General features: G+C 33.2%; 1 protein-coding gene across 2 annotated transcripts in view; it reads right to left on the bottom strand.

Moving 5' to 3' along the window:
* The window catches only part of LOC100373988 (regulator of G protein signaling 22-like), a 52243-nt gene extending 40545 nt beyond the window's left edge, over nucleotides 1–11698 (bottom strand). For both annotated transcript variants that reach the window (XM_085493129.1, XM_085493130.1), the window contains exons 1-2: nucleotides 11391–11698; nucleotides 11226–11254 (exon numbers count right to left, since the gene is read on the bottom strand). In XM_085493129.1, the coding sequence (XP_085349255.1) occupies nucleotides 11226–11254; nucleotides 11391–11415 (54 nt within the window). In that variant the 5' untranslated portion in view covers nucleotides 11416–11698. The remainder of the gene's footprint in view (nucleotides 1–11225; nucleotides 11255–11390) is intronic.
* Between the last annotated feature and the right edge of the window lie 1052 nt (nucleotides 11699–12750).

Below are 12750 nucleotides of genomic sequence, written 5' to 3'. Positions count from 1 at the left end.
TATATAATAATATATGCAAACATATACAATATATATAAAATATATGCAAATACATTATATACAAGTGTGCTTGTACAAATTATGGGATTAAGGTTGAAAAATACAGTTTCATTTTCTTTTTTGGTGCTGTTATTTGCAAAAGTAAGGCACAATTAAGTCACCATTTTTTTTTCATCTTCTGTCCTTATAAGTTCAATGTTAATTAACTGAAATGTAAACATTGCTATATTGTAATATATGAAAACAACACATATGTGTGCTAGAAAAGTTTTTCAATGAAAATATTGTCCTTCCAGGTTTTCATGTAGCAAGAAGAAAATGAAATTTATTAGTCTACAGATAGTGATTACAAATGGAAATTATTTTTGCACCAAAATCCCATATCAGAGGGTCAAAGAATCAGAATCCCAAAGGGTTACAGTCCCAGTATTCATTCCACTATAAATGTATCTTTTTATTATAACTCTAGAGGGCACTCTTTAAGTATAGAGGGCTCCCTTTCAATCTCAATCAATCTGAAAACTCAACTAAAATATTCTTGAAGCTACTCAGATATTGTTCATTTTTTGTTTTAAACTGTTATTAGTATTTTGGAAAGAAAAACAACATGAAATGTTTCTATGGTTACAAGCATCATCTATTTTCTGTCTGGCCCTTGTAATCTCCACAGTTTGAGCAGTCTGACAAGTATTTCTGCAATTTTATATTCGTTTGTAGTGGGCTGAAATAAACGTCTTGGTTGCATACGATGCACGTATAACTATTCACGGTTACAGAAATAGGTACCTAGACTGTGCAAATAAATATGCATAGTCACGTTTCTACTGTCTGCTTTTACTTCATTACGCAGACAGTGAAATGAACAATTAATCTATTTCATTACTACATTGATTCACATGCAATAAAATCCCATTCCTGTTAAACCCTTTGAGCGCCAAGTTTTTTTTTTTTTCGCTCAAATTTGAAAAGATTTGTTCATATTTTCTGTAATTTTCATGGAATTTTGAACCAAACAGACAAAATGTTAAATTATTTCTTGCTTTTGATCAAAAAAATTGAAATTTGAAACATTTTATGTGGAAGTTATAATGGAATTATCAATCATCAATTTGAAGATTTCTAGGAGTGAAAATTGAGCAGCTTCCAGAGGTCATTATCACCTTATGAATATTCATGAGATTAACAACAAAAAACACTCAGTCACTACATAAAATCTACGTAGATTGCTTTAATTTCATGAGAGACAACCGTCAATTCTCATGAATTTCGTAAATCAGAGAAAATTTAAATTTCATTGAGATCTGCTGAGCAAACATCAGAAGTACTGGCAAGATAGCTGAGTTCCCCCAGAAGGAAATTTGTCACTGAGAAAAAAATGTGATATCTTCTACAAAAATAAAGTTAGCAATTTAAACTTGCTCACTAATTGAGCAGGTGGCTGCAGGCTTATAACCTTAATTTTGAATGCTAAAGTAGAGTTTTGTTATCTTTAATAAAATACTATTAGGTTATTACGAGGATACCTCAAAGTATGCACAAAGACAGTACAGCAGGAGTATTGGCCAACGTGCAGCGACGGCGTACTGTCTGAGTGCATATATTGAGGTATTCTCGTAATAACCTTATTATTATAGTACAGCTTTTCCTTCCAAGGATACATCACTGGAATGCCGAAATCCAAAGTTTAGAACCGAATCAGCGAACTATGTGTGTGGAGTCCGGTCGAACCCTAGTGACAGCCATGTTTGTTTTCATTATTAAAGGTCACGCTTATGCATGTAATCATTCCATATTTGGAATTCGCATTTCTTTATATGGTAGGATAAAAATACCCTGTAAATTACAGCAAAATTACGGCACGTTGTAACTTATACAGTGGTTTTACGATGATGGATGTATGATAAACCCTTATAATATTTAACTTTGAAAAAAAAAATCTTCAGTTCTGTAAGCTGTAATTATAAAATTGTGGGAAAATACGTAAAAATGCACAAATTGTTATAATAATGGTTAGTAACTGTGATTTAACTTGAGTGCTCTATATTAAAGAAGGACATTTTAACCTTTCCAATCTGCCTTCAATGTGTGTCACTTTTCACAAAATATCAGCAGCACTTTTTTTTTATATATTTTCAAAAATGTTGAATGTCTATTAGCTAAGAATTTTAAAGTACAAAAAAATTTGTCACTAAAATATTTGCAGGTAGTACAAAAATGGCTGCCTATCAGCCATATTGAAAAGGATCACCAACACATATACATCTATATGTACAACTCAACAACACCAGAAGAAAGTAATTAGATAAGCACCTGAAAATGCCACTCACATACTAAAGATTCCGACTCATGAAAAAAAAATACAAAGAATTTATATCAAAGTTAACTGAAAAAGAAAACAAGTGAGCTCACATGTTATTTGAATCCTGCTGTGTTAATATACTCTGTTGGTTAAAGTGGACTATTAAAGTAATCGTTTTTTTCTATCTACAAGTTCGCATGAACTAGAAATCAAAATTTATTAGACTTGTAGAAAGTAAAAGACGTTTAAAATATACAATGGAAGTGGAAGGACACGATATAAAACATAACGGAGAGCAGTATTGTGTTGTTACCAATAGTATCTATGTGGGTTGTGTTCATTGTATGACCTTCTATTGTCGACGCCATTGATGATATATTCTATACCGCCAATGATTTCACTGTTAAGCCAGCTACGACGATTTCTCTGCTTCACCGACTTTAGACTCAACAGGAGTGGACAAAAAAAAAAAAACAATAATAAGAAACACTATATTATAACAAACTTCAAAGAACTGGTGAACCATTTTTTAAACTGGTTTTATTGTTCATCGATAGTATTTTTGCGTGTATCCATCAATAAGATTGTAGTGTGTCCATTGTTGTAAGTTTCAATCTAAACACATTGTACGAGCAAACAAACAGAAAAAACAGACAGTGTGGAACTTTCTTTCAGGAAAATATATCCCACTAATACATAACACAAAAAGTTTACTACCGACATACCAGCATACCGGTGTAAATTAACTTCCAAACTGGCTTTACCTTTTCATGAAAACTTACAATTTCAAAAATAATTAAGGTAGATTATATCACTCTGCATAATTTGCATATGTGGTAAATCTCACTTTACTACTTACAGGGAGAGCATGGACCAGCTTAAAGTTAGGTTATACTCAGTCTGTATTATGCTAGAGTTGCATTCACTGTTATATATTTAAAAAAAATAGCTTAAAAACCATGAAAACAGCGAGGTTTGAGCTATTTAATGTTGGTTCCTATGGGGAAATGAACTTGTCAGATTTGAAAATATCATTCAGGGACATATGCTTCATAATAAAAGAAATTGTATGTTGTTATAAGATGGGTAATTCTGATTGTCAAAAATTATTAGGAGATTCTGGGGAATACTATATTATCGAAATATCGGACCTTAACAAAAATGAATCAATATGGCACATTTCATTTTTTATGACAAAAGCACAACAATGTTCGAGGGACATGTTAACCTTCCCACCGCCTGTTGATTGGTTATGACACCCCCGCTGATAAAAGTGGACTCTTCAACTGTATTAAAATAATCCTTGATATATATTGAACTAAACAATAATCGCATACCTCTGAGGCTGATGTTTACCTCAAGGTTAATGTGACCTTCACTATATACAATGACTTTAATTCAAACTGTTTTTTTGTTATTTCAACAGTGAATAACACAATCACGACATGTCATTCAACAATATAAAGCAAACAGAAAAAGGAGAAACCCACAAATCCTTGATATTTTACTGGATAAAGGGCTGTTTCCATGGAAACACAAGTTTGTGATTTGCACATGTGAGTGTAATACCAAGCTTCATAGCAACCTATAGTAGTTTGTCCTAATCCAAAAATTGAGCAACCCCATTTGTTTTTTTCAAAAATATAGATAAAAGATGAAAATAATTCAGCCATTTTGAATGCTATAATTTTTGCCTTAAAAATTTTGCTGTGACATTTTGCATGTCATTTTTGCATATTTTCTGTAACTTTTCCTGTTCACTTTAGACCAAATAGATGTAACTTTCCATTTGCTGCAGGTCTTGATCAAAATTATTGAAAAAATATGGACAAAATTATGCCTATTTTGTGAAAAGTGACGAATATTAACTTTGACGATCAAAGAATTGAATAAATTTGTAGTGACATTTGACCTTGCAAATGCCTTTAAATCAAGTTAAAGAAATTTGCGACAGCAGTCTTCAGCATCATTTATGTTACAGATGTTGTACAATTTTGCAATATAATGACCTTTTGTACAATGTACTGTAAAATACTTTATTTTAGCTGGATTTAATTTTCGCTGAAAGACTTTTTGGGTGTTTTGTATGGAATTTATTTTCACTGATTTTTGACAAGTTGAATGTAAAATATAGGAAAAAAAGTATATTCGCTGGATTGTATTTTCACTGAATTATTCCTTCAGCGAAATTGGCGAAAATTAATTCCAAGCGAAAATAAAGTATTCCACAGTAGTTAATTAACCATGTATGAGAAAATCGAAAGATGATCAATCAGTTGTGTTTCTGTCTAAATATCAAAGACCCATAAGTCAACATATGCTGTAATTGGAGACTTTCTTTCTTATATTAAAATATCAGCAGAGCATTCTGGGTACGATTCTAATTTCAAGTCTGTGAGAGCAACGACGAATCTAGAACAGCCAGTGAATTACGAAATAAAAAAACTATGTAGTATTGTATCAGTATTAGATATTGGAAAACAAATTTGACATATAATCTGCTAAAAACATGAAGTTTGTCATTTTAAAGACAGTCGACATGTAGTGTTGGATAACAAATAAAGTATGCTATTACATATATACTGCAGTCAGACCATGGCATTTTGTCATATATATTACAGGTGTTGTACATGTCACATGGGACCCATGGGTAACACGTCTGATGTTTACACTATTAATCTGTCTTTTAATTGTTTCAGATTAGGATTATGCTTATAACTGTAGGTGTACCTGCAAGTACATTTTTCTATCACATGTAATCATTGATGATAAATAGGTAGGCTTTTATTTGAATAAAATGGTTGACAAGTAACAGGAAGACAAAACAAGATATCGCTTGAATAAAATTCCAAAACACAGTTAATAACTTTGATAGACTGACATAAAGTGATCCCAAATCTTTCTTGAACAAAATAATCAACTGTTTGAGTTTCAAGAAGTGATCAAACGGATATCACAAACCGAAACGACAAGAATAAAAAGCCCCTTGACAAGTAAATCCTTTAAGCCCTAAGAATAATACATTGGCATGGCATTTCAACCCCGGTATTGGGTGATTTAATACAGACGCACAGGGCATGTCAAGCATGGTATGTGTAGCTACAAATGTTAAACTCAGAAAGCAGATGTTGATAAACTGGAAATATTCTCATAATTCATAATATATTTGATTTTGGTTTCAAATGGACCTCATACAAATATTGAAATAAAGAAATAAATTTAATTTAATTTCAAAAAAAAAATTGTTCACCAAAAATTGTTTTTAATTTTAGGAGTATAATTTAAGATTATATTTGTCTGTAATGTAGCTTTGAAATCAACAAGACTGGAATATGTCACCACCTGATAATTTGTTGCTTGCATGAACCTTAGCAAGTGGGCGTGGTTATAACTTCAGTAAAAATATGAAAATAAAAAAAATTTCGATATTTTGTTGATCCAATTTAAGTTTCCATGCAATGAATAACAAAGAGCATACAAAAAAAAAGATACCAAAACTTGTTGCCATGGAAACAACAATCTTGCAGCCATTTTGAATTAACATACATACAAACTGAGGTTTATCAATAAAAAATATTTGACATCATCTTGATACCTTCTGCTGTTACTCTGTCTGTTTGGAGAAAACCAATTTAAAGGGCGGCAGTAGTCACGCCACGCATGCGTGAGATATATGGGTCTCATATTAACAAAGATGGCGACTTTGACCGTTGCGCAGATCAACGAGTACTACCGGGGTAACTGAGATGTTTGCAAGCTTTAATTGGGTATTTTTAGATGATTGGAAAGTATCGAAGAAGTCATCGGCGGTATTCAGTGCAAGTCGCGCCCAGGTATAGAATTATGGCGAAATCAATGTTTATCAACACAAATGTCGCACATGCGCAACGCGACGATCGAATGCCGCATTGAAAGCCCAGGGAAATAAAACACACACAATTATCAGATGAGTAACCTTTCACTTTCATGTCACCTTGATTCCCAATTTTGTCATTTTTTTCTTCTTTACTTTATCTACTGGTTACCATGGCAACAGTTCTCACCTGTCAAGTTCATTATATCAGCTGTGAAACATTATCTTGCATTTTAATGTCTGCACTTACATTTTTTTTTTACACATATTTCACAAGTAGTGGTGTTACCATTAAAGTCACAACCCATCAATGTCTAACAATAGGGGATTTTCCGTACAATTGCGAGAGCTCGCGAGATGTATGAAAAACGCGCGTCGAACGTCTGCCGCAAAAATCGAACGATTTGATTTTGAACTAGAATTTCTTTATTTCGTAACTCACATCGACCTGCCGATCTTCGACAGAGTAATATTGCTTCCGAATACCCTTACTTAATCAAAATTGCCTATCATCAAATGTGAACAGCACATTATTAAGCATGGAAATGTCCCCCAAAATACTTCGCGTTTGTCGAATGCCACGCGATATTTGACGCCACTACGACGCTATGACCTTTGTTTGTCCTGTTTTTACGTTCGATTTCACGCATAACGCGTGATTCTCGCAGTGAACGGAAAATGGTCTATTGAGGTAACTCAGCCGCAGTGAACGTTTGATGCAAGTATTAATTAAGGATTATTCCATTTGATTGATAGGGGTTTTACAACACGATGGAAGTCTCAACTATGGGATATCTCACGTGATTGATAAGGTAGCTATATAATTTACTAAGCCATATGTGTACTGAGCTATTTTTGAAAATATATTATAACTACACAAAACCCGGGTTTAAATACAGAGGTGATCACATCCTTGTACTTTCACTTGAAAAATGGAATCCAGTGAAAATACTTTTCCTATATATCGTAACTCAATCTAAAACAGGAACAAACACTCTCTGTATCTAAATCATTCAACAGTATTTCTGAGACAGAATTTGACTAGACGGGAGATATTTATACAATTTTAGGTTTGTATTTTTTGGCATTGTGCCCTGTAAGCCAATATGAGGCGAACTTGACACACAAAGCTTTGCTGTAATGCAACTGCGCTATAATTAACTGGCGCGTCAACATAAAATCGCACATTGGGATAATTAAAAACAAATTACTATCAGTATATACATGTAGCTGTGGAATTTTGTACTTTAAATTTAATGGTTAAATTTTGGTTAAATTTAATTCACATTCAATAAACAGGTGTAAATATTAAGAAAATCAGGGGCTACAACATATTTTTTTGTGCATCAGGTCAAATATACAGCCATCTACAATTTGATTTGAAGACTGATCAACAAGCTGAATCAACTTGATTTTGGGGAAATCTATTTTGACTCAGGATCCCTGCAAATACATTTTTGTTAGTGGGCAGACCTGTGATTTGACAAAAGAGCAATTGAATGTTAATTTATGTTTCTGCTGAGGTTCCTAGACTTGTATATTTAATTGGTTAAAGGATGGTATTCGCTGTGCTATGTCATGTTCAATATACGTTCCAAGTGCGAGCTCCTTAAAGACACCCCACCCCGCTGTTTATGACATGGTACTGGGGGCGGGGTGGGGGGGCAAGGGTTATTTTCGTCCAACGTAATTGCAATATTTTTTTGTTCGTAAACGTAAATTGAAAAAATAAATTCCATAATTCTGTAATCACAAACTAGACGTACAACGTAATCAATCAAATATTTTTTTCGTTTGCTGTAAAAATGTGTCATTTTTCTCGGTACGTACAAAAATTTACATCCAAATAAAAAAAGTTGTAAAGAATAATCCAGGGAAATTACTTTTTCGAAACTGTAAAACGACTAGATGACACAATTCACTGCAAAATTCAATTTTCACTCTAAACTGTTAAAAACGTCTTTTTTCCCTGTAAATTGTAAATAGCCCTTTTTATTTCCTGTAAATATGTACCAGCTACCCCCCTTGCCCCCCCCCCCCCATGGTAGGGTAGGAGTGATGTCTTCTATATAGATCCTATTGTGACATATGCAATGTGTATAGAACACAATGTTTGTTTACATACATTGCATATAAAATACAAAATGTGAACATGTGCTGAGCAAAAAAACACTTCCCTATGATATGTCCCTTTATTTCTATGAAATCATGACATTTTATGATGATTTAGTTAAAGGACGGTAGTTGTCACGCAGCTACTGTTCGAATTTCATGTAAACAAATGTACTTACACATGTTGTATACATTGCTTTGGGTTCGATATCAGACAGTATGCGGCATGACAGCCATCGCTCTTTTTCATATTTTTGAATGCATGTGATACTGAATCAAAAATAAGTTTGTGGAGCTTCATATACATAGCTAAAATGTTATGATGTACCAGTCACATATAAACATTAGAAGATATATATTTTTTAATTATAATGTATACATGCAATTACATTAAATACAGACAAGGGTTTATAAGATAAGGGCTTGCAACTTTACGTGATGAAGATCATATATTGAAGTCACATGTCGTACATCGTGAGACATTAACAGTACATTTCTAGAAACACTGTGCCAATTATGCTACCAACTTTCTCAACCAAATTTTTCTGCACTTTTTTTTATATTCTTCAATAATTCTGAAAATGAACCCTAATTTTGGAGCCAACAGACAAAATTTGAATAAATTTTCATTTTTTTACTTTAAAAATTTGGCTATTTTTGTTCTAATTTTCTGAAAGAAAAGTAAAGACTATAAAAGGGACTATTTTGTGAATTTGTGATGAAAAACTGAAACTGGTGGTAAAAAGATTATATATTAAGTTTCATTGAGGCCTTTTCACTAATGAAGGTCAGATTTGTAAAAAGAAAAAATTCGCACAGAGAACGTTCGGTCCAAAAATTTCTACAGGGACAATTTAACACTGAAAACAAAAAGCTAACAAATTTATTTATACAACCTCAACCTTCGTACAAAAAAATCTAAATCAAAACTAATTAAATGAAAAAGACAAATTACATTTCCCCTTCCAAGGTCAACAATAGCTTCAAGATCAATAATATACTTTTATCACATTAAAGAAGTTGAACTGTAAAAAGTAAATGAAGCTGTATTGTTACTCTAGCGTGACATGATTGATGGTAATAATACTAAATATAATAGAGCTTATTTAATCGATAGTATATGAAGTGAAACCTTAATTCAGGCATGTTATAATAAACACTGAAAAATGTCAAAGTGTCTAAAATGACCCCACTTGTGTGCATTTTCTGCGAGATCAATCCGTACTGATTATTCACACAATACACATAATTTTATTAACCCTTCAGCACCAAATTTTGTTTCCTTTCAAGTTTGGGTCAATTTTTTTTTTTATATTTTCTGTCATTTTCATCACTGAATTCAATCTTAATTCTGGACCAAACAGACAGAATGTGACATTGGTTCTAGTTTTTGAAAAAAACAAATTGAAATTTTCGGAACTATGAATGTAAAACTTGCCCTGACTTTATGCAATCTTATGGAATTAAAGCATCTACTTTGGGGTAGTTTTATTTAATATTGTTTTTAACTGAATAAATCTTCTCATACTGTAGAAATTTAATAAGCATACTAGAAATGATAATAATTATTACTATATTTATCATCAGTGACTATAGTGCTGTACACCATACACCATAACATACATACATGTAGGAAGACCAGTGTGTTTCCCCTTTGAGCACTGTGATTGTTCTCGACAAAATTGGCTTGCAATATTTCACCTATTTTTATGTATTTTTCAATATTTTTTTTTTATAATTGGCAAATGGGCATAATTGTCTTACAAGTCTTAAAAATAAAATTATGTGAATGGTGACAAAAGTTAATAATTTTGGAACAATTTTAATAATATCTATAGCTTGGACCTTGTTAAAAAACATTGGACACTAAGAAATGCCCGATACTTGGTATTTAGGGGTCTAGTTTTAGACATAAATTGATTAGAAATCAGTTTTCAGTTTTTGACTAGCAAAAAAAAAAAAAATAGTGAATATGTAACACTGTTTCCCAAAATAGTGTGCGCACAGTTTTTTTTTTTTTATTTATTTTTATTGCTTTATTTTTTTCTTTAGTTTTTCTAAAATTCTGACTGAAAAACTATGTGGGTAAACCTAAGAAATACAGCACAAACAATTTTAACCATGCTTTTTCTCTGGGTATTATAGACACGAATTTCCATGTTATAACTGTAGACCCAATAATATAATATTATATGGTTTATTATTACTATTTTCCCAGAATGAATGAAAGAAAAATAGACAACCTAATTACTATGTAAATAAAAAAAGAAACAATATTTTTTTCACAAATAACAAGATAATAATTGTAGCCATAAATACTAAAAACATTATTAAATGATTAATTGATTGTATAATTTGTGTTCATTGAAATTTACCTGTTTTTTGGAACTGAAGAAGCAAATTATGTTAAACGACTGAGAATAACCATTGTTTACTATTGAAATATAAAATATTTATTTTGGTTGCATTTTTTTTACAAGGTGTGAACAATGCATATAATGAGATAGAACATTACTTTAAAGAATATTAAAAATAATTATTTTGGGGACAGAGGGGTTGTGTCTGACCCCAAATTACATTATAAATAATTTTTTTTTTTTAAATAATCGTCAGTTCGTTTCGAACTTATCTTAAACTGGTACAAGCAACGCCAATGGTGTTGCCCCAAAAGGATTTGAGAAATGTTTGCGAGGAGATATAAACGCGATCTGTATCCGATCCCGCTAATTACTTGTTCCCCGCTGATATTAAAGGTCCCCTAACCACTGACTCGGTTGTATTTACACATGTAGCCAAGATACTAAGGCGGTCGTGGGTGGGCCGCTGCTGTTTTGGCTGATCGAAATCACTGTTACATTGCAGTCGTGACTCGATTAAGGCCACAGAGATCCAAGTACATACTACATAGAAAGATTACTTCTACCGGCAATTACAAAAAAATTATACTGTATTTACACTTACCAAATCATCCACGGTCACGTTGGGAGGTTCTGTAAGAGAGAGAATGGCGACATAAGTCAGTCGAATTTGCGATATTGCGATATTAAAACACGGAAATAAAACAAATTAATATTATAAAAATTAAAACTTGTCAAAATTCAACTAAACTAAGCTATCAAAACTTACCGACGGAAAGCCTCTTCCCCGGCATTTTGGCGACGATGTCACGGACCAGAACAGGAAAATAACGGGAAACAACACCAAGCACGTTTTGGAGTTCAACACTTGTTGACTTCGGTCAGCTTGTCCCAAATCACCGTGGCAATCCCCGGTATTATACCACGTACTCCATGCCACCTGTGGGGCTTGATGAAACAGCTATAGTTTATCAATCCACGGAGTTAAAAATATAGGCATACTGTCCAGCGACACGGTCAGAAATTTTCGGTATTCCGGGTGCCCTCTCAGAGTTCTTGTTGTTGCCCCGTGTCTCTCAGCTAAGTTGCTGATTTCCATATCAATACGTCAGGCATGGGACAGTAACTGAGTGATTAATTATGCAGTCAAACACATTATTACTATGGTTACGCCCAGCTGACTGTTAGCCCATGACCTCGTTTAGACGTTGTCGCTATCAAAAACGTTATCTACCACAAGATGGCGCTATACTGCATTCGATTGGTGTCTCGCGTACCATGCATCCGATTTGTTTACTAACATGTTGTGTTGACTCATTCTCCTCCCCGGAGATCCTTGCGGCCAGGACATCGAAAGTATACGTAGAAATAGAACTCTTCCAGGGAGATTGGTGTTGATTGTGTTTGGAATCGTGAAAGAAATGAAAATCAAATCAAGTGTGTCCTTCGAATCAAGTGTCTAGTACGTCCATGGTCCTTGTCAATCAGCCCCCTTCCCCCCAAAATATAACAAATACATATCCCTGACGTATCCGGTCATATACAATCGTATGGGCTATACGTATGTAAATTAATTTGGAGCTCTTGAAATCAAAGAAAAGTGTGTGTATGTGTGTTTTTTTTTTTTTTTTTTCGTTTTGCAAAGTGAAAGCGTGGAAAATATAAGGAACGTTTTGAAGCAGTCCGTGGAACATCCAGGATCAACATCTCACATTCGTGTACAGAACTGAGCACCGTGACGTTAGTTGTTGGTTGTCAACTTGCTACAAGTTCGTTACACGGAGGGTTAATCGAAGTTGATCCATGTCAAACGAATCACTGACTCAGTGAGTGGTTGACCGTTAGACACTTTGGTAGAGAGGTAGAAATCTGCACAGAACATTTCATCCCACAAGAAGCAGAACAGAAAATAATAACTTTATTACACAACTGTACCGTCAGAGGGCGTTGTATGCTAAAATACACAAATTCTGAAAGGATAGAATGTTACATCACAAAACAACCCTTCCCCATACGCTCTATCGCCCTCTTTATTAAATTTACTGTTTTATTGTGTTTTTCAGATACTACTTGCATGCTACAATTCATATGTTTTTAATAAATTGTGATATTTTGTTTGTTGTTAAAAG

This window comes from Saccoglossus kowalevskii, chromosome 18, assembly GCF_978046115.1.
Source record: "Saccoglossus kowalevskii chromosome 18, keSacKowa6.1, whole genome shotgun sequence".
In the NCBI taxonomy this organism is placed as follows: Eukaryota; Metazoa; Hemichordata; class Enteropneusta; family Harrimaniidae; genus Saccoglossus; species Saccoglossus kowalevskii.
Note: the sequence above shows the minus strand (reverse complement) of the source record. Positions and strands in the feature narration are given on the sequence as shown.